We start from the raw sequence: 21,515 nt of genomic DNA on the forward strand, positions 1-21,515 counted from the left end.
CTAGTCCATTTTCCCCATTTGGTACATATCCCTCTAAGCCACAGGTTCTCAATTTAAAAAAAAATTGCATGGCCCCCTACCATTAAACGAGGGGTCCGAGGACCCCAGGTTATGAACCCCTGCTCTAAACCTATCCTATCCATACACCTGTCCAAATGTCTTTTAAATGTTATTACTGTACGTGTCTCAATCACTTTCACTGACAGCTCATTCCATAGACACACCATCCTCTGTGTAAAGCAATTGCCCCTTGGGCCCATTTTAAACCTTTCTCTTCTCACATTGAAGCTATGCTCTCTAGTTTTTGACTTCCTTTCCTTGGGAAAAATACTGTATGTATTCACCCATGATTTTATACATCTCTGTCAGGTCAACTTTCAGTTTCCTATGCTCGTAGAGCATAAATTTCTAACCTTCCCACCCTCTCCCTATAATTTAAGGCCTTGAGTCTTGCACAGCTCCAGTATAACATCCCAACTCCTGTATTCACTCCCCTGACCAAATGCTGCCTTCTATCTACTTGTGATGCTATTGAGGGAACTAAGTATGTGTACTCCTAGATCCCTCTGTCCCTCAACACTCCTTTGCGCTCTAATGTTTACTGGGAAAGTCCTACCTGGGATATTTGGAAAGGAAACACATTCACAGTATTTTACAACAAAGACTACTAAGAAACAGATCTTTCAAATATTCCAGCCTTTAATACTAATGCTAAAGATGAAAGAAAACAAAAAGGGGCCCAATCATGAAAACCCAATGTAAAGACTGCAGGAAAACTCAGCTTTTTTTTTAAAAGTAATTTTATTAAAAAGGTATGTGAAAACTTACAACGTATTCCCGAATCAAACCATGTGCATTGATAGGGGGGCTCCATCGGGCGAATATAGTATACTCTTCAGTATAAGATAACTGGAGATTTTGAGGTGGATCAGGTACTGCAAAGAAAATGAATTCACGAAATGATATTAAAAATATTTGAATTCACCTTCTTCATTGTTAAAGACTGGAGAATATCTTACGGAAGTTTCACAAGAATTGAAAGGAAGAATTGATTCTTCTTTTCATCAAATCAATGATGAACAATGGTCAATATTTTCCCAGTACAACAGTGCATAATCATGGTCTTTGACAGGAATTCCATAAAAGATAACAGAATTGTATTGCTATGACAACATCTCATCTCCACTCTGAGTTCATGCAAACTGCTTCTCCAGAAGCTGAATCTGGAGAAACAGAGGTAGAATGTGATAGCATTGAAAATTCACGATATTGCAAAAACTGAATAATTTTAGTCAACAGCAGAATTTGGCTAGGCTGGGTTAGTTTACTTTGGAACACATGAGCCAAGGATTAAGATGCACAAATTATGATGAGCTTAAAAAAAATGAACAGAAAAGAAGAAAAAGAATTTCACACTGGGGATAAAGCTGTCAAGTAATGGATAGATGGATGTTGAAGAAAGTTACCTGTAATCAAAAGGTCAGAGGGCTCTGCAACTATCTCTCCCCACTAAAAAGGTAATTGAGGTACAAATCCTTAATACAAGTATTTGCACAACTATTGAAGTACCATAAACTCCAACATTACAGACAATTCTCAAGTCTGTGAAAACAGCCAAACACTTTTTCCTGATGTGAATGACCTTCACCTGTGCCATTAACTTACACAATTCTATGACCTCCAAAATTACATTATATTATTCACCCATCAGTTACTCACTGATGTGAATATATCTCAATTCCAAAATCAAAGGGTACATCCCTACATTGCAGAATCATATCACAACAATCTTTGGACATGTTTGCATAAAATCTGTTGAGATTTGTTAAAATCTGTTCAAAAGAACAAATCCAGTCTATCTAGTTTCTCCTCAAGGATGAAATGCTCCAACCCCAGGCAAAATCTTAGTAAATCTCCTCTGCAAATTCTCCATAAGGTTCAAAAGTTCATTTATTATCAAAGCATGTATCCATACACAACTCTGAAATTTGTCTTTTCCAGACAGCCACAAAAGAACATGAAAGTCATTCAGAGAGAAACATCAAACCCAACCTCCCCACCCCACATACAAAAGAGAACAGCATCCTGATCATTAACCCCCAAAACACCCCCCACCCCAAAAGAAGGGAACAGGAACAGTGGACCCCACCAAAAAACCCTCTTTCCTTCACGCAAAAAAACAGAACATCAACCCCGAACACCCTTGCACAACAAAACAGAAAACGAACAGGCAATTAAAACATAGAAGTCGGAAAAAGTCCATAGTCCACATACACATCAATCCAATCCACAAACGCAGAACCATGATAACCTCCTCCGATATCACCAACATTCATCAAAAAGGACACCACACGAGGGAAAGAGGCCTAATCGCCTGCCACAGCAATAGGTCACTCAGACTCCTTGTCCGGCAGCGATCAAAAAGAAGTCAGTTCTTTTGCTGAACTCTCGCTCGCCCTCCACATTCACCTCGATGTCTCAATCTTCCTCAATGCTTTAATCAGTGATTAATGGACACTTTAGCCGGTGAAATAGAGTTCAACATCGGCTCACACCCAGTCTCAAAGTTTCTTCGCATTAAGTCCGTGCTTGCTTCCCGGAATGTTCTCAGAGACAGCAAAGTGCCAGATCACTCAAACAATCCCCAAACTGTAAATCACAGACTCTAATAGTCCCAGAAACACATTTAAGGTGAAAAAACAGGCATACAAGTCATTTTCACAGCTACCTGGAAGATGTCGACTGAGGTAGCATTGTATGCTGGTGCCATCTGCACTGGAAGACAACCTTACACTGCTTCCATGGAGAAACTAGAACCACACACAATTCTCCAGCTGTGGCTAACCTACGATTTATAACGTTGAATCCCTCTGCTCTTATATTCTATGCCTTGTTTAATGGAAGTGAGTATCCCACGTCTTCTGACTATCTTAGCTCCATGCTGTTATCTTCAGGGACACTTGGACACACACTAAAGTACACCTGTTCCTCAGAACTTCCTCGGGTCCTATTCTTCTTTCATTGTAGACCCTAGCATTATTAATTCTGCTAAAATGCATCACTTTTTCAGAATAAAATGTCATCTGCTATTTCTCTCCTATTTTTGACATCAATATAATTCAATAACTGAAGATCACTCATCAAACCCAGTACCAACCTTCATGCTCATCTGCAAATTCATTAATCATACCTCCTACATTCATATTCAGAATACCGATGATATAAATCAAGTGACAAAAGAGCTTTGCTTCCAGATATGCTTAAATGTCTTCAATGCTCGCTTTGACCAGATGAAGGGAAGTTGAACTTCTCTGCAAACCACAAACTCCCACAGCCCCTGATGATCCTGTGATTTCAGTCTGAGGCTGATGCGTCAGCAGACTTCAGGTGGGTGAATCCACAAAAAACATATGCCCCAGACAGGGTATCCAGCCAAATACTAAGCACCTGTGCTGATCCACTGACTGGTGTGTACACTGAGACCTTTAATCTCTTGCTTCACCAATCTGAGGTACACACCTACTTCAAGCACACATCACTTGTACTGTTGCCCAAGACTTAAAGTGTATTCATCATCAGTAACTGAATAAATACAGCACACTGTTTTGTGCAAAAAACCCTCTTCTTGGACAACATGGAATGATTGCAGAACAGAAATTGTGATGTTAACCACAGGGTTTAGTATTTATTTGGGCTTTGAAAGTGTCATAGGACAATCAATTTATAGTGTTATTGAAGTTAATGATATGAGCCAAAAAGGGAGATATTATCCATGATCTACATAAGAGCAAAGTTTTCAGATCTATCATCTAGGAGATAGATGAGGGGAGAAGGGGAGGGAATTCCAGAGCATAGAGACCACAGATAGTGGAATCTGGAGGAAAGCATCGACTTTCCTCAAAACCTGCCTCAATAGCTATTGTCCAGTAGCACTTACAGTGGCATGCAAAAGTTTGGGCACACCAGTCAAAATTTCTGTTACTGTAAATAGCTAAGTAAAAGATGACCTGATTTCCAAAGGGCATAAAGTTAAAGATGACACATTTCTTTAATATTTTAAGCAAGATTACTTTTTTATTTCCATCTTTTAGTTTCAAAATAACAAAAAAGGAAAAGGTCAGTATGGTCAGTATGCATGGTCAGTACTTTGGCAAGTATCACAGTTTGTAAACGCTTTCTGTAGCCCGTTAAGTCTTTCAATTCTTGTTTGGGAGATTTTCACCCATTCTTCCTTGCAAAAGGTTTCTAGTTCTGTGAGATTCTTGGGCTGTCTTGCATGCACTGCTCTTTTGGAGGTCTATCCACAGATTTTCGATGATGTTTAGGTCGGGGACTGTGAGGGCCATGGCAAAATCTTCAGCTTGCGCCTCTTGAGGTAGTCCATTGTGGATTTTGAGGTGTGTTTAGGATTATTATCCTATTGTAGAAGCCATCCTCTTTTCATCTTCAGCTTTTTTCACAGACGGTGTGATGTTTGCTTCCAGAATTTGCTGTTATTTAATTGAATTCATTCTTCCCTCTACCAATGAAATGTTCCCCGTGCCACTGGCTGTAACACAAGCCCAAAGCATGATCAATCCACCCCCGTGCTTAACAGTTGGAGAGGTGTTCTTTTCATGAAATTCTGCACCCTTTTTTCTCCAAACATACCTTTGCTCATTGCGGCCAAAAAGTTCTACTTTAACATCATCAGTCCACAGGACTTGTTTCCAAAATGCATCAGGCGTATTTAAATGTTCCTTTGCAAATTTCTGATGCTGAATTTTGTAGCGAGGATGCAGGAAAGGTTTTCTTCTGATGACTCCTCCATGAAGGTCATATTTGTGCAAATGTCACTGCATAGTAGAACAGTGCACCACCACTCCAGAGTCTGCTAAATCTTCCTGAAGGTCTTTTTCAGTCAAACAGGGGTTTTGATTTGCCTTTCTAGCAATCCTACGAGCAGTTCTCTTGGAAGGTTTTCTTGGTCTTCCAGACCTCAACTTGACCTCCACCGTTCCTGTTAACTGCAATTTCTTAATTACATTATGAACTGAGGAAACAGCTACCTGAAAACACTTTGCTCTCTTATCGCCTTCTCCTGCTTTGTGGGCATCATTTATTTTAATTTTCAGACTGCTAGGCAGCTGCTTAGAGGAGCCCATGGCTGCTGATTGTTAGGACAAGGTTTGAGGAGTCAGGGTATTTATAAAGCTTTGAAATTTGCATCACCTGGCCTTTCCTAATGATGACTGTGAACAAGCCATAGCTCTAACAAGCTAATGAAGGTCTGAGACCTTGGTAAAAGTTATCTGAGAGCTCAAATCTCTTGGGGTGCCCAAACTTTTGCGTGGTGCTCCTTTCCTCCCCCCCCCCCCACTCTAAAATTGTACAAAACAAAAATAATACACTAATCTTGCTTAAAATATTTCATCTTTAACTTTATGACTTTTGGAGATCAGGTCATCTTCTACTCACTTATCTATTCACAGTAACAAAAATTTTGACCAGGGGTGCCCAAACTTTTGCATGCCACTGTATATCCACAGTGATGAAGTGTTTTGAGAGGTCAGTGATGAAAATATAAACTCCTGCCTGAGAAGCGACTTGTATCCACTCCAATTTGCCTATCAGAGCAACAGGTCCATAGCAGATGCCATTTCATTGGCTCTTTACTCAACCCTGGAACATGTGGACAGCAAAGTTGCATATATTGGGATGCTCTTTGTCGACTACAGCTTGGCATTGGGTACCGTCATCCCCCTTGGAGTTAGTCAATAAGCTTCAAGACCTAGGCTTCAATAATACATCCTTGTGCAATTGCATCCTCCGTTTCCTCACTTCTGGACCTCAATCAGTTTGGGTTGGCGGTAGGGTCTGCTTAACAGTCTCTGTCAGCACATGTGCACCACAAGGCTGTGTGCTTAGACCCTGCTTTACTCGCTTTGCGACTGTGTGGTTGAGCACAGCTCCACTGCCATATTCTGGTTTGTTAGCAAAATCACTGCTGTAAGCCGAATCGGGGGGGATGAGGCGAGAGGTGTTGGTAACAGGTCAGCATGTGCAACATGTGGAAGGGAGACTGAAAATCTAGCTGGGTGCCATAGCAACAACCTCTTACTCAATGTCAGCAGGACCAAGGAGCAGGTTATCGACTTGGGGAGGAGACAGCAGTCGGATGGATCCAATTATGTATATGGATATATGGATCCAATTTGCCAAATGCTCTGGATATGATGAACTTGTAATATCTCCTACATGAGACTTTATCACAGTTTTCACTGAAGACCATGTAGATCAACTGCACTACGCTCATAGAGATGCATGATCTTTCTGAAATAGTGATTCAAATTAGTTACACAGAAAGACTGATAGTAGTTATCTTTGTTCGTCCTTGATCATTCCGTCTTTCCAAATGCAAATTAATCCTGTCACTCAGATGTTCCCAATATGTTCTCTACCACTGATGAGAAGATTCATCACTTTGTAATCATTTGTTTTCTCCCCCCCCCAATGGCTCTACACAAATAAAAGTACCACATTGGTCACCTCCATTGCAGCCTTGAATACCTTTCGTCAGGCCTTAGTGATTTATCCCCAAACCTGCAAAAAAACACAAACCAAACATCTAACATCTCATTTGCAATGGTAATTTTTCTGAAATTCCACTGTCCCCCTACTTCAACAAGGCTCTTCTCCATAATGGCCCCAAATGAGAATTATTCACTGAAGACCTCATCTACATCCTCTAGCCCCACACACAGATTGCCACTTTGACATATGTTTATGACTGCCACTTTATCTCTCACTGCATTATCCATATAACTATAACATCATATTCACTCTCTCTCTCTCTCTCTCTGGATGCTGAGGGGAGACTGCTGCTGATTCTTGAGTCGAGGAACTCAATAAAAAGCAATGCTTCAGACTGACTATTGTTTCTACTCTTGCTGTGGAAGGAGTGATATCTGTTGTGAGAGAGATAGACAGAAAATATTGAAGTAAACGGTTTTTTTGATGCACTGTAGACCATGGTCTCTCTTTGGGGGTTGTTGCTGGAATGGAGGGTTATGGGAATGCTGAAGCTTTATGCAAGAATAAGTGGGGGAGGGGAGGGTTGATGCTGCTTGTGTGTGGGGGGGCAGAGGACTTTGGGGTTCTTATGCTTTTGTCATTCATTCTTTAGGGGTATTCCTCTGTTTCGAAGATGTCTGTGGAGAGCAAGAATTGCATGTTGTATATTGTATACATTCTCTGATATTAAATGGAACTATTGAATTATATTCTCCATTTTGCACGCTGCTTCTTTTGTTCTACATCAATGCACCTATACTTGGAATGGTCTGAATGGCATGTAAAACAAAGCTTTTCACTTTATCTCTGTACAAGTAACAATAATAAACCAACTGTTTTAATCACCCTCCTACATATTCCTGTAGGTCTATACCTGCTTTCAATTTGCCAAAACTGCACTAAGCTACCTTCCTCCATCCCCACCCCACTTTTATTTCTCAGAACCTTGATACCCAGACTTCATTAAGCTTGCTGGCCTTTCCATTAAGGGAACATCTAGACCTCAAATTCTATTCAACTTTTGAGTGCCTCCCACTGATCACTTGCTGACCTACCTCAATGCTACTGCTCTAAATCTACTTTGCCAGGTCCAGTCTATTCACATTGAAATCAGTCTTCACTCATTTCAGAACTTGAATTTCCAGTCCATCCTCATCTTTGTCCTTAAAACAATTATAGTCATCACCTCCAAATTTATTCCCCCTACTGGCACTCCCAGCACTTGCCCACATACTCTACAATTCTACCTGGTATCATGCTTTCTCCAGTATGAATATTTAAGTACTGGTACACAAAGCTCTTTCGATACACTTTAAAAATTCTGCCTCCTCTAAGCCTCTCCATCAAGGTGACCCCAATTAATACCAGTGAAGTTGTCTGTTATTTCCTATTATTCTTATAACTTGTGTAAGTTACTTATATCTACTCATCTTGCATTGACTGTTTGGAGACCCGTTTTATGCCCCCAACAAAATGATTGCTCCCATTTTTGCTTCTATGGTCCATCCACATGGCCTCATTTGAAAAACCTTTGCTGATATCTTCACTGCTGTAATGGATACTTGGATCATTGGGCAATGCCACCACCTCTTTCACAACTGACGTGTAGATTCCGGAATGTTACCAGTCCTGACGATCTTTCAATCACATTTTTGTAGTAGCAATCATATTCCAATATTTTTAATTACTGCTCACAGTTCACCAGCCTTACTTGTGAAATTACATGTCTTAAAATACAGTAGCCGCAACTGAGCCTTGCATTCCTTCAAAGTCCCTGGAAAATTAATTTTTATTCTCTATTTGCCTGTTCATCATCTTGTATAGTAATTCTAATCTGAGTCCCACTCCCCTGTCAAAATTAGTTGAAATCCTTCAGCATTTCGAGCAAACCCTTTCCCCCTCTGCCAGCCAGCCCCCAATACCCTGCTGAACCCTCACAATCCAGATGCAGCCAAACTGGCTGCACAAGTTCCAACTTTCCCAGAAAGGTCGCAATGATACAGAAATATAAAGTCCTACTTTTTGCATCATCGCTTTAGCCATTCATTCATCTGACCCATCTTCATAATCCTTTATGCACTAGCACGTGGCATTGAATGTAATCTAGTGATTACTGCATTAGGAGATCTTTGCTATTATTTCACATTGCTACCAAAACCTTTTTACCTTTTAGTTTCCAGAACATAGCTCACCCCTCTCTATTTTCTCTCCATCTTTAACTGACAGAGCCAATCCTTGGTTGTTTCTTAGCTTCCTACCCTCCCTAGTTATTAAAGTACCTTTTAATATACAGTCCTCAATCTAGATCATTCTAAAAATCACCTAAAATATAAAAGGGCTTTTAGTTAGATATACTCTTAAACTCAAGCCTCTTTTCTTTGATCTGTTTGCTTCTCAATGCTCCTTCCACATTATGTAAAAACTGCCTCTTTGACCAACTTTATGTTCATCGATTGGAATTTCTGCCTGTGTGGAATGAAATTTGTTCAGATAACAACGTCTTTGTGAGGTGGTTAAGCAGTCATAAAATTCTAAATAAAAACTAACAATATTTTAGTGACTTAGCAAAGAGAAAAAAGGAAAATGAAGCTATGAAATAAACAAACCATGGCATCTTCATTAGCACAAGACAGCTACAGGAGCAGACACAAGGGAAAATAAATAGTAACAAAAACTTAGCATTTTCTCTAGCATAACTTAATAGTATGCAAAAAGACAGAAATACTGTAAATGATGGCAGATCCAAGCAACACACACAAATGCTGGAGGAACTCAGCAAACCAAGTGGCATCTATGGAAAAGAATAAACAGTCGATGTTTCAGGCCGAGATCTTTCATCAGGACTGGAAAAAAAAATGAGGAGTTAGAATAAGGTGGGGTGGGGGGGGGGGGGAAGCAGAGAGGAAGAAAAAAGGTAATAGGTGATCGGTGAAACTAGGAGAGGGGAGGGGGTAAAGAGCTGGGAAGTCAATTGGTGAAAGAACTATAGGGCTGGAGAAGAGGGAATCTGATAGGAGAGGAAAGAAGGCCATGGAAAAAAGGGAAGGGGAGGAGCACCTGAGGGAGATATGGGCAGGTAAAAAGATGAGACGAGAGGGGGAAAACAGGAACGGGGGAATGATGGTGGGGGGGAAGTCAAGCCCCTATTCTCCTTCACCATTTCCCATTCCCAGCTCTTCACTTCTTCCTTCATCCCTTCCCCCTACCCCCAGTTTCACCCATCACCTATTACTTTGTATTTCTTCCTTCCCTCCCCCCCACCTTCTTACTCTGACTTCCTATTTTTTCCCCAGTCACGATGAAGAGCCTTGACCCAAAACATCGACTGTTTACTCTTTTCCATAGATGCTGTCTGATCTGCTGAGTTCCTCCAGCATCTTATGTGGGTTGCTTTGATTTCCAGCAAGTGCAGATTTTCTCTTTTATATGATAGGAGATGTTAATTTAGATCACAGGAGCAAAAATAAAGTTATTGGGAGAAAGCATGACTTGAAAATAGCACAGTGTTTTTCTTTGGAAAACAATACAATGATGCAACTGAACAATTAAGCAAGACTTGCGCAAAAGCTCCAATTGTACAATGTGATCTAGTAGTATTTGAGTAGAACTAGTCAAGGGTGCCTCAGTTTAGGTTCACAAAAATTACACAAACACCAGCAGCTAAGTTAAACTATTTGCCTGTTTTACTTTTCTATTGACCAACAGCTCTTCTGAGCATTAATGAAGTTCACAGTTATTTTCAATACAGCAAAGAAAATGCACACCAGTGCCTGAGCCATAAACATTTGGCATCATCTCCTCCAATTACTGCACCAGGAAAAGGGAATTAGGTCAAATATCTGACTCTGCTTTGCATTACTGAAGGTGCAAAATCAAAATATGTTTTACAGAATGATGAATTTTCTGCAAGATTATCCAAAGGAAGATTGTATTTAGAACAGAGAGGGAAAAAAATTACTTACAGCCCTCAGGTGTTCGGATTATGACAACATCTTTAGTTTTGTGGACTTTATTTAGGCACTGCACTTCCACTTTCACCTGGTAGGTTGTGTCAGGTTTCATAACCTTTATTATAACTGCAGTTTTATTGCCAGCTTCCACGTGCTTCCATTCCCCACCTACCAAACTAAAAAAAGAAAAACACATTATCCAATAGTAAATGACCAAATGGCAGAATTATTATTTTTTTTAAAAAACATACTGAAGTAGTACAATGAATATGAAGTGAAGTTTCATGCCTTTGTGACAAAATGGAAGTGCTTTGTTCTTCAGAGGTTAACAAATCTGCTGTGTATTTCCAGCGTTTATTAGTTTCCTTTAAAAACTAGTTTTAGACTTTTGTTTTTAAGTTGGACGCTGTACATGAGCTACTATACTTCCTCCTGTTCTTCCTTTCCTTCTCATTTCCCCATCACCTGCTTTCTCATAATTATTTTCCCATAATTATCAACTTTCCCACAAACTCAATGACCGAATGCAGATGCATTTCAAGAACTCAGGATGACCACATTTTCCCACCCTGTGGCTCAGTTGGTAGCACCCATGCCTCAAAGTCACAAAACTGTGGGTTCAAGATCCTTTACAGATATTTGCATATAACATTCTAGGTTGGCAAATCTGGTGTGGTTCAAAGATAGAATCAATAGTGTCGCATTGTCTTTTGAATGCAATACAAAACTCAAGTTCAGTCTGCTCTCTTGGGATGAGATATAAAAATTTCTCCACACTTTTTAAAGGGAAGAGACCTTTTTAGATACTTAATATCCACAGAATGTTACTTCTGGATCACAACAATGGCTACACATCAGATGTATGCTATTAGTTGTGAAGCTCTTTGACATCCTGGAAAGTTATCAGAAATTCAAGTCTTTTTCTTTCAATGTCCTCACAGTAATACCATTTAAATACAAACTCAGTACATGCCATACATACCATGGATCTAAAATTGTACCATATTGCTCCATGACACTACAAAGAGTTGCAGTATATAACACAAACCTGGCAGCCAGGCAAAATCCTTCTGGAATCTTTTTTTTTTAAAAATTTTACCACATTTATAAAGAATGAGGCAGTATCAACACTCAAAGTACTTGAAATAGTCCGTTCTGCCCACTACAAAAGTTCCAAGTATTGCCAAGTGCAAAAAAATTTTTTTTAACCCATCTCAGCCATATACATAGCAAACACCAGGAAATCTGCAGATGCTGGAAATTCAAACAACACCACACACAAAATGCTGGTGGAACACAGCAGGCCAAGCAGCATCTATAGGGAGAAGCGCTGTCGACGTTTCGGGCCGAGACCCTTCATCAGGACTCTTCGTCCTGACGAAGGGTCTTGGCCCGAAATGTCGACAGCGCTTCTCCCTTATAGATGCTGCCTGGCCTGCTGTGTTCCACCAGCATTTTGTGTGTGGTGTTGTCAGCCATATACATAACATGTTCTGCCGCTGAGACATTTATCTAAAATGCAAAACAAAATGTCCAATTATCCATGGGATATAAAATTTAGTCAGTTGTTTTTCTACAACCGTGAACAAAGGCCATGACAATAAATAATTATAAGGATTGTCATTATTTGATATCACAGAGTACCTATATTATATTAGAAAACCAACCAAAAGTGAATACAGTGGATTCCGGTTAATTAGGACACATCAAGACCATGCATATTGGCAGCTGCCGCAATAAGCCAAAGTTTTGTGGAAATAGTTAAAAAGGTATAATAAAAGAAATGACTGTTTCACTGAATAACAAATTATGTATTTATATGAAATTAACACTACAAAAATGTATTATTTCCTGATAAATATCGAGTGGATTTCAATCCAGTGCACATTGTCATGTTCTTTTGATTGACTATAAAAGAAAATAAAAATCAGCGCAGACACCTAGTGCAGATAATGGACTGTCTTCATTGCCTTCCTGCATGAAATAGTGTTGCAATCCAGCTATAAATTTTCTGACATCTTGTGTAGCCACTTGCTCAAGTTCAAATGTGTCATTTTCATCACCTCCCTCATCTTCACATTTCCCACCTTTGTGTTTTGATAGAATACTTTCCATGATTGCATTCTCCAAATCTTCATTTTCATTGTGACATTCAAGATGATTTCAGAAAGGGAAAGACAAGGGAACACCCATCAGTCCTCAGAGGGATGAAAAGTGCAAAAGAGACAGCAATTTCAAGTTCATGGGTGTCAACATCTCTGAGGATTTATCCATGGCCCACATGTAGGTGCAGCTACTAAAAAGGGCAAAGAAACTGCAATATTTCATTAGGAGTTTGAGGAGATTTGGTACATTAAAGACATTAAGACACTCACAACTTTCTACAGATGTACCATGGAGAGCACTCTAGCTCTCAAAAGATGCTGCAGAAAGTTGTGAATGCAGTGAGCTCCATCAAGGGCACTAGCCTCCATAGTATCCAGGACATCTTCAAGGAGCGATGCCCTCTTCATACTGCTACCATCAAGGAGGAGGTATTGTAACAGCTTCTTCCCCTCTGCCATCAGATTTCTGAATGGACAATGAACCCATGAACAGTACCTCACTACTTTTTTTTGGACTAATTCTGTTTAATATATTTGAATATACTTGCTGTAGTTCAGTTTTTATTGTTATGAATTGGAATGTACTGCTGCCACTTAACAAATTTCATAACATATGCTGGTGATATCAAACCCAATTCTGATTCTGACTTTCAAATTCTTCAGAGTAGTGAAATCATTTCATTTTCACTCCCAGCTGTTTCTGGCATCTCCAACACTGAGTACTTGAAACCGGAATAGCACAAAAGCTACACGCAATTGTAGATTTCAGCACTCCAGTTACCTTTAGTTTTTCAGTTAGTGTCAAATATTTTTTGTGGCATCTTGGCAAGGGTATGAAAATTTTAAAGTCAAAATAAAAAACAGAATTATCAAAAGTCTGTTTTTGAATCAGTGTCCTTTGGCCCAAATGGATAACATAATAAACACATGCAACTCACACTACTTAAAATCTGTTTGCTTTAAGCATAGTGTGGTGTCTCAATGCCACACAAGTGCATATGACTTAGAAACTGCTTGGCAACAGTCTCCTGTCCCAATTAAGCAGTATAGTGCCCCAAATAAACAAAGCGAATCTCAGCTATTTCCTCAATTAGTTTTTGTTCTTTAAGAGTATCCCAACAAGTGGCTGTCCCAATTAACAGATGGCGCAATTGACCGGAATCCACTGTATATATCAGACCAAAAATAACCACAGAACCTCCAAGAAACCATTAAGGCACTAACTAATAATATCGATGTTAAGAAGTTTGTAAGCATATTAAAAAATTCACAAATGCTAGCTTAATTTCCCAAACCACCTGATGTTACCTATACAACATTGCCCAGGTTTTTCTAAAAATATTAATAAATCTAACAATTGACAACTCTGTATGATGAAAAGCATTATGGAAAAATTACATGCTTGTAATAAAGACAATTTTAAAAACCTGCTTTCATTGGAACAAATAAATAACATGCTTTAAAAAAAATCCCAGAACCATGGCATCAGCCCTCGTTAAAGCTTTTTTCTCACTGGTTAATAGTAACTCACTTGGAGAGGCAAAAGCAAATTTCAAAAATTAAAATTAATACAGCCAGATCTTAAGTACATCTAATAATACGCACAACTGCAGTTGCTAAGAATAGCAGCCATTTTGTGTTTAATATTCTCACTAAACAGCAATAAATCTTTTCTAGCTCTGATGGTTGAAACTAAAATGTTAGCCAGAATAAATGCTATAGATTCATCAAAATAGAGATCAACCATCAGAACTGGTTGTCTGCCAGAGATAACAACTCATCTAATTAGCAATCAAAGACACAAACAAAAGGAAAGCTTACAATGCATCCTATACAATGGGAAGCACACGCTATCTGGCCTAGCAAAGTGCAACTTGGGGAATGAAAAAAAATACCCTGAACCCTAATCTCCCCATCCTTCAATCCAGAAATAAAGTATCTTTTAAGCATCAATATTTATGATAGTTTAAATATGAGGATAAAAATGTTCAGATGAAGAATTTTACCAGAAATAAGGAAAACTCATGAAATCATATGTAAAATTGCAAGACTTAAATCAACAAGGACATGAATGGAAGGCGGGCGGGTATTCAGCGCTATCTGCCCGCATTTGACTGGTCTCCCTCACCCTCTCGCTTGCTGCTGCCGGAGGGAGATGCAGGAGTCTTGGGTCTTGGGCAAGGTTTGATTGGCACAGTTTGTGGAGGGGACTCATTTTTAAGAGGACTCTGCAATTCTTATTATGTTTCTGACTACTCCTTTTTTTCTAAATTGCTATTTTGCGCAACTTTGATTGGGGCACTTAGACGCAGACTGGCTCTGCCGCTTGCAGTCAATGAATGATACATCACCAAATTGAACTGAACTAAAACGAACATTCCTAGATTGTTTCAAGGACTCTGCAGTTTGATGTTTAATACTCTGTGCGCTATTCACTTGTTTTTTGCCGTTTGCGCAAATTGTTCTTTTATTTTGCGCTTGGGTGTTTGATTTTCTTTTGAATGGGTTCCATGGAGTTCCATGGCTAGGTGCAGGAAAACAAATCTCAGGGTTGTATATTGCATACATACTTTGAATCTTTGAAAACCATTAGTTAGGGCTCAAACACAAACTAGAAAGATAAGTTACAAAAATAATTGAGAACTGAATGATAAGCCAGAACTTTCAATTTTATTTAATAACACTGGGAAAGAAAGCATTTATAAAACAGGATTGATACCTGTAGGATACAATGTAGACACATGCTGGTCTTATATTCTTTGGCTTGTTCCACGTTAAAGACACTGCACCATTGAAATCAGCTGACCAATGAAGATAACGTATTTTGTACACTGTAGTGTCACCTTAAAAAATAAAAATGTTCATTTTGTTGCACACTCAAACAGAATGATGTTAATGGCTGCACCTTCTTTGTACTGGGATTTAAATAAGAAAAAATATTAATATAATCCTTTTACAAAGACAAAATTCATAAACGCTGAACATCCGAAACCCAAACTGAAAATGGTGCAAATACTCAACAGGTCAGACCCCATCTATAAAAAGTGACTATGTCGTCATTTCTTTTCAATAATTAAGAGTTTTAATCAAGTACTTAGGCAGGACAAAGCCCAGAATGATACATAGCTGTATGGTGAAACCCGGTGTGATAAAATGACAAAAATAATATTGGTCAACAGAGGGTGGTAATCCTTTTGGAAACTTTGATGAAAAACTGTGCCATGCAGCCAATTGCTTCTTAATAATTACACTCAATCTCATCACACAGTCATGAACAGACTACGTCAGGTTCAGGGGCATTGCCACTTCAAAGAGAGGAACAAGTTACACAATGAAGTACAATGTCAATAAGTAGTGCATAACTGCATGAACAATATTTTCATTTGCCTTGAGAATATCATAGTGCTGACATAACACCATACTTCAATTGTCTCATCTGAAGGCATGCAAATAGCAAAATTGCTCAACAACTAGAATCCAGATATTTTGATTACTAATTTGGGAGAGAATAGCTCAAATCCTACAACAGCATCTGGGAACATAAAATCATCACACCTGCAAGAAGTGCATCCAGCTGCAGCTTCTAACAATCCGTGTTAAGGACCTGGAGCTGGAACTGGATAAGCTCCAGATCATTCAGGAAGCTGAATGGGGTGGGGTGATAGATAGGATATATAGAGAGGTAATTACACCCAAGATGCAGGACACAGGAAACTGGGTGGCAGTCAGGAAGGAGAAAGGGGTTAAGGAGGCAGTGTAGAGTACCCCTGTGGCCATCCCCCTCAACAACAGGTACACCACTTTGGATACTGTTGGGGTGAGGGGGGGGGGGGAGAAAAGGGAGGGAATGACCAAGCAGAGGAAAGTCATAGTGGTCAGGTCTCTGGCACTGAGCCTGGCTCTGTGACTCAGAAGGAAAAGAGGGGAGAAGAGGCAATATGTGGTGAGAGTGGATTCATTAGTTAGGGGAACAGAAAGGAGGTTCTGTGGATGAGAACAAGATCCCCAGATAGCATGTTGCCTCCCAGATGCCAAGGTCCAGGACATCTTGGATTGAGTCCTCAGCATTCGCGAGGGTGAGCAGTCAGAGGTAGTGGTCCACGTAAGTACCAATGACAGGGATAAGAAGAACGACAAAGTTCTGCAAAGTGAGTTCAGGGAGTTTGGTGATAAGCTAAAGGGCAACATCTCAGGATTGCTACCCGTGCCACGTGCTAGTGAGGCCAGAAATCAGAAGATTATACAGTTTAGTGTGTGGCTAAGGAGATTGTGTAGGAGGGAGGGCATCAGATATTTGGATCAATGGGCTCTCTTCCAGGGAAGGTGGGACTTGTACAGAAAAGACAGCTTGCACCAAAACTGGAGGGGGACTTATTTCCTAGCGGGAAGATTTGCTAGTGCTGTACGGTGGGGTTTAAACTAGAGTTACAGGGGAATGGGAACCAGAATATCAGAGAAGATAGTGGAAAGTCTGTAGAGACAGATGTTGTTAAGACTCCAAACAAAGTCAGGAATCAAGACATTGAGCATGGTGTGACTGATGTCCTAAGCTGTACTGTATATATTTCAATGCAAGAAATATCGTAAGAAAGGCAGATAAGCTCAGGGCATAGATCAACACCTGGAATTATGATATTGTAGCTATTGGTGAGGCTTGGTTGCAGCAGGGGCAGGAGTGACAGCTCAATATTCCAGGATTCCCTTATTTTAGATGCGACAGAGTGGGAGGGATTGGGGCGGCATTACTGTCAGGAAAACTGTCACGGCAGTGCTCAGCCAGGACAGACCGGAAAACTTGTCTAATGAATTGTAATGGGTGGAACTGAGGAATAAGAAAGGCATGACCATGTTAATGGGGCTATATTACAGACCACACAACAACCCAAGGAATTTAGAGGAACAAACTTGTAAAAAGATCTGACTGTTGCAAGAGAAACTGATTGCTGCAAGGTTGTTATAGTAGCTGATTAACTTTCCACATATTGACTGGGACTCCTATATTGTGAAAGGACTATACGAGACAGAGTTTGTCAAATGTGTTCAGGAAAGTTTCCTTCATCAGTATATAGAAATCCCAACGAGAGAGCACCTGAAGGAAACCCACTCGGCCACAGGAAGAACATATAAACTCCTTAGACAGTGGCAGGAATTGAACCCGAGTCCTTGATACTGGAAAGCGCTGTACTAATCACTACACTATGCACTGGGGGAGATATTAAATTGATTTTTTATATCAGTACTTACATAGGAGACAGACAGAGGGTCTATAGAAGTGAGGCAAAGCAGCATCGATTTCATGGACTCTATACAGATTACAGAAGAGATGATTGCTGTCTTGAGGCAAATTAGGGTGGATAAATCTCCAAAGCCTGACAAGGTGTTCAGTCTGACCCTGTGGTGGCACAAGTGCAGGAATTGCAGGGGACTTAGAATCCTTAGTGACAAGTGAGGTATCGGAGGATCACTAATGCTGTTCTGCTGTTTATGAAAGGCTTTAAAAGTAAACCAGGAAAATATAGGCTGGTGAGCCTGACATCCTCAGTGGGAAAGCTATTGGAAGATATTCTAAGGTACCAGATATGAGTATTTAGATAAACAGGGATTGATTAGGAATAGTCAGCATGGCTTTGTGTGTGGTAGATCATGTCTAACTAATCTTGAAAGTTTTTTTTTTGAGGAAATTACCAGGAGGGCTGATGAAGGCACAGCAATGGATGTTCTACATGGACTTTAGCAAGGCATTTGACAAGGTCCCACATTGGAGGTTAGTCAAGAAGGTTCAGTCGCTTGGCATTTAAGAGGAGGAAGTAAATTGGATTAGACATTGGCTTTGAGGGAGAAGCCAGACTGTGGTAATGGATGGTTGCCCCTCTAACTGGAGGCCTGTGACTAGTGCAGCACCACAGGGATTGATGTTGGGTCCATTGTTGCTTCTCATCGATATCAATGGTAATAGTGTGGTTAAATGGATCAGCAATATGCAGATGACACTAAGATTGGAGGTGTAGTAGACAACAAGGAAGACTATCAGAGCTTGCAGCAGGATCTGGAAAAATAGCTGAAGAATGGCATATGGAATTTAATGCAGACAAGGGTGAGGCATTGCATTTCAGTAGGACAAACCAGGATAGGTCTTAAACAGTGAACGGTAGGACACTGAGGGGTGTTGTAGAATAAAGGAATCTGGGAAAACAGGTCCATAATACATTGAAAATGGTGTCACTGGTAGATGGAGTCATAAAGAAAGCTTTTGGTACATTGGCCTTCATAAATCAAAGTAATGAGTACAGTACTTTGATGTTATGTTGAGGTATATGACATTGGTGAGGCCTAATTTGGAGTATGGTGTGCAGTTTTGGTCACCTACCTACAGGAAAGATGTAAATAAGGTTGAAAGAATACAGAGAAATTTACAAGGATTTTGCCAGGACTGGAGGACCTGAATTATAAGGAAAGACTGAATAGGTTAGGACTTTAATCCTTGGAATGTATCAGATTGAGGGGAGATTTGATAGAGGTATACAAAATTTGAGGGGTATAGATAGAACAAATGCAAGCAGGTTTTTCCCCCACTGAATTTAGGTGGGACTACAACTCGGGACCGTGGGTTAAGGGTGAAAAGTGAAGTATTTAAGGGGAACACAAGGGGAAACCTTCACTCACGAGGGCCGAGAGAGTGTGGAACAAGCTGCCAGCAGAAGTGGTGCATGCAAACTCGATTTCAATGTTTTAGGAAGTTTGGATAGGTACATAGATGGCAAGGGTATTGGGGGGAGGGCTATTGTCCCAGTGCAGGTCAATGGGAGTAGGCAGTTTAACTGGTTTTGCACAGATTAAATGAGCTGAAGGGCCTGTTTCTCTGCTGTTCATTTCCATGACACTATGACAATGTCACTTTTGAAATTACTACTGGATTGCTATTAGAAAAAACATGATCATTAATGTTCTTCAGGAAATGTAATCTGTAGTCCATAGGATACCAGACCCATAAAATAAAATAATTTACTTAACCTCCCTGAGCAATGACTTCAGGTGTACAATAAACACCAGATAACGTTTACACACTGCATGAATACAAGAAAAAAAAACTCATCAATATGCTGTACAAGAATTTGGTTGAAATGACATCTGAACAAAGTATTCTACTATTAATATTGAAAAACATCAGCTAATTTTAGGAATGGAGAATTATTTTGTAAATGTTGTTGGTTCTGTATTTCTCCTTAATGCATCAAATTGAGAATCATTAAAGAACCGTGTAAAGTCAAGCAATTCCAGTTGGAGTAGTGAATTCAATGTCAAAACAATAGTGAAATAGGGAGAACCAGAAAGACTAGATTGCGCAAGAAGAGAGTGATAATTACTTTTCTTACTAAATTGAAAATAATGAAATCAACAAGAATGAGACTTCACACTTGTTGAGGTTAATATTCAAGTCTAAATGTTGTTTGACACTAATTAAACAATCATGGAGCTAAAGGGGGACTTGGTTAAAACGCCGTATGTTGTGAAGGATACAGTCCTGGCAAGATCTTGTCAGTTACACATTTTGCACTACAGAATCAGCTACAGAAGAAACTGATGGCGCAAATACAAAAAGGAAGAGACGCTGAAACATTCACATAGGCTAAAAACTTAAGTGACATCTATTGACTAACTTTATGATCCTTTAAAAACAAGGCACCAACACTCTTAATCTACATACTGCAATCATAAAACTGGTGCAAAGCACTTTTGGACAGGGAAAGCAAGGTTTGTATAGGAAGCAGCAGGAGTTCCATTAACAGATAAATCAGGACTTAAAGCCAGGCCTGAATCTGGATTAACAATGCAATTTTTCAGCATCGAAGCTGATGCCTTGCATTGCATTTAAGGGCAAGTAAAGATTTAACATGCATTGTCATCCTGACTCATTAGTCAACAATGGACAACAGGGGTCTCTCATAATATCTTTGATTTCATGTATAACATTAAAAGTAAAGAGTCTGTTCCAGAGCAGGACATCATGCTGTGATGGAACTATTTATAACCCCCAACTGTATGAAAACAAAAATCAGAAAAGCAAGCATCTTTTAGAGTTATACTGTCACAAAAAAAATAAAATAATACTTTATTTAGATTTGAATTTAATTTTCATTATCCCAATAACACCACTACAAACTAAAGTTGCTAAATCTTACAGAGTCGGTTTCAATTCCTTACTCAAATAGCCTTAAAACACCAGTTACTTCAAGTTAGATGCTGCTTGACAACTTCTTAATATTTACATCTGCGACTTACTTGAGCAGTTCTTCTCATCACTGTTATCAGAGCAGTCCAGAAATCCATCACATCGTTCCAGTGGGCTTACACATGTCTCGCCATCGTCACATACAGTTCCATTTGAGCAAAGTAATGGAGCATGGGTAGCTGAAAATTAGATTGTTGCAATGAAGTGCCAGATTTTAAACAACCCAAGAGTTAATCACAATGAAACAACATGTTCAGCAGGGTAATATGCATATTAAAAATAAAACACTACCATGTCAAGTAAAAACCTTCAGCATACTGCACGTACTGATCGATGGGCTTATGTCCAGTTTTCTAAGACTTCTTTTTAAATTTGGAATTTTTTCATCTCAGTGAGGGGACTAAGTGTATCAATATTTGAGAAAAGTCTGTTCTTAAGGTTATTATACTGTTTTTGCCAATACTATAAATACTCTTACTATTCTTAACTAAGAGTACAAACAGCTAAATTACTCATATGTCACAGTAAGATGGCCATATGTTGCAGTCAATTTTAAATATTCTTACTCACTATATTTTCTTTTCCCCTCTTTTTTTCCTTTAATGCACACCTATTCCTACCAGTTGATGAAGTAAATACATAGAGATAATACACCCGAAGGGGTTGGTTATTACAAGC

At 39.5% G+C, this 21,515-nt stretch overlaps 1 protein-coding gene across 1 annotated transcript in view; it reads right to left on the bottom strand.

Annotated features, from left to right (window-relative positions):
- Nucleotides 1-21,515, bottom strand: part of sorl1 (sortilin-related receptor, L(DLR class) A repeats containing) — a 201,557-nt gene that overhangs the window by 47,669 nt on the left and 132,373 nt on the right. Inside the window, exons 33-36 of the mRNA XM_073029918.1 lie at nt 20,888-21,016; nt 15,327-15,450; nt 10,515-10,678; nt 829-935 (exon numbers count right to left, since the gene is read on the bottom strand). Of these exons, the coding sequence (XP_072886019.1) occupies nt 829-935; nt 10,515-10,678; nt 15,327-15,450; nt 20,888-21,016 (524 nt within the window). The remainder of the gene's footprint in view (nt 1-828; nt 936-10,514; nt 10,679-15,326; nt 15,451-20,887; nt 21,017-21,515) is intronic.

This window comes from Hemitrygon akajei, chromosome 26 (genome assembly GCF_048418815.1).
Source record: "Hemitrygon akajei chromosome 26, sHemAka1.3, whole genome shotgun sequence".
In the NCBI taxonomy this organism is placed as follows: Eukaryota; Metazoa; Chordata; class Chondrichthyes; order Myliobatiformes; family Dasyatidae; genus Hemitrygon; species Hemitrygon akajei.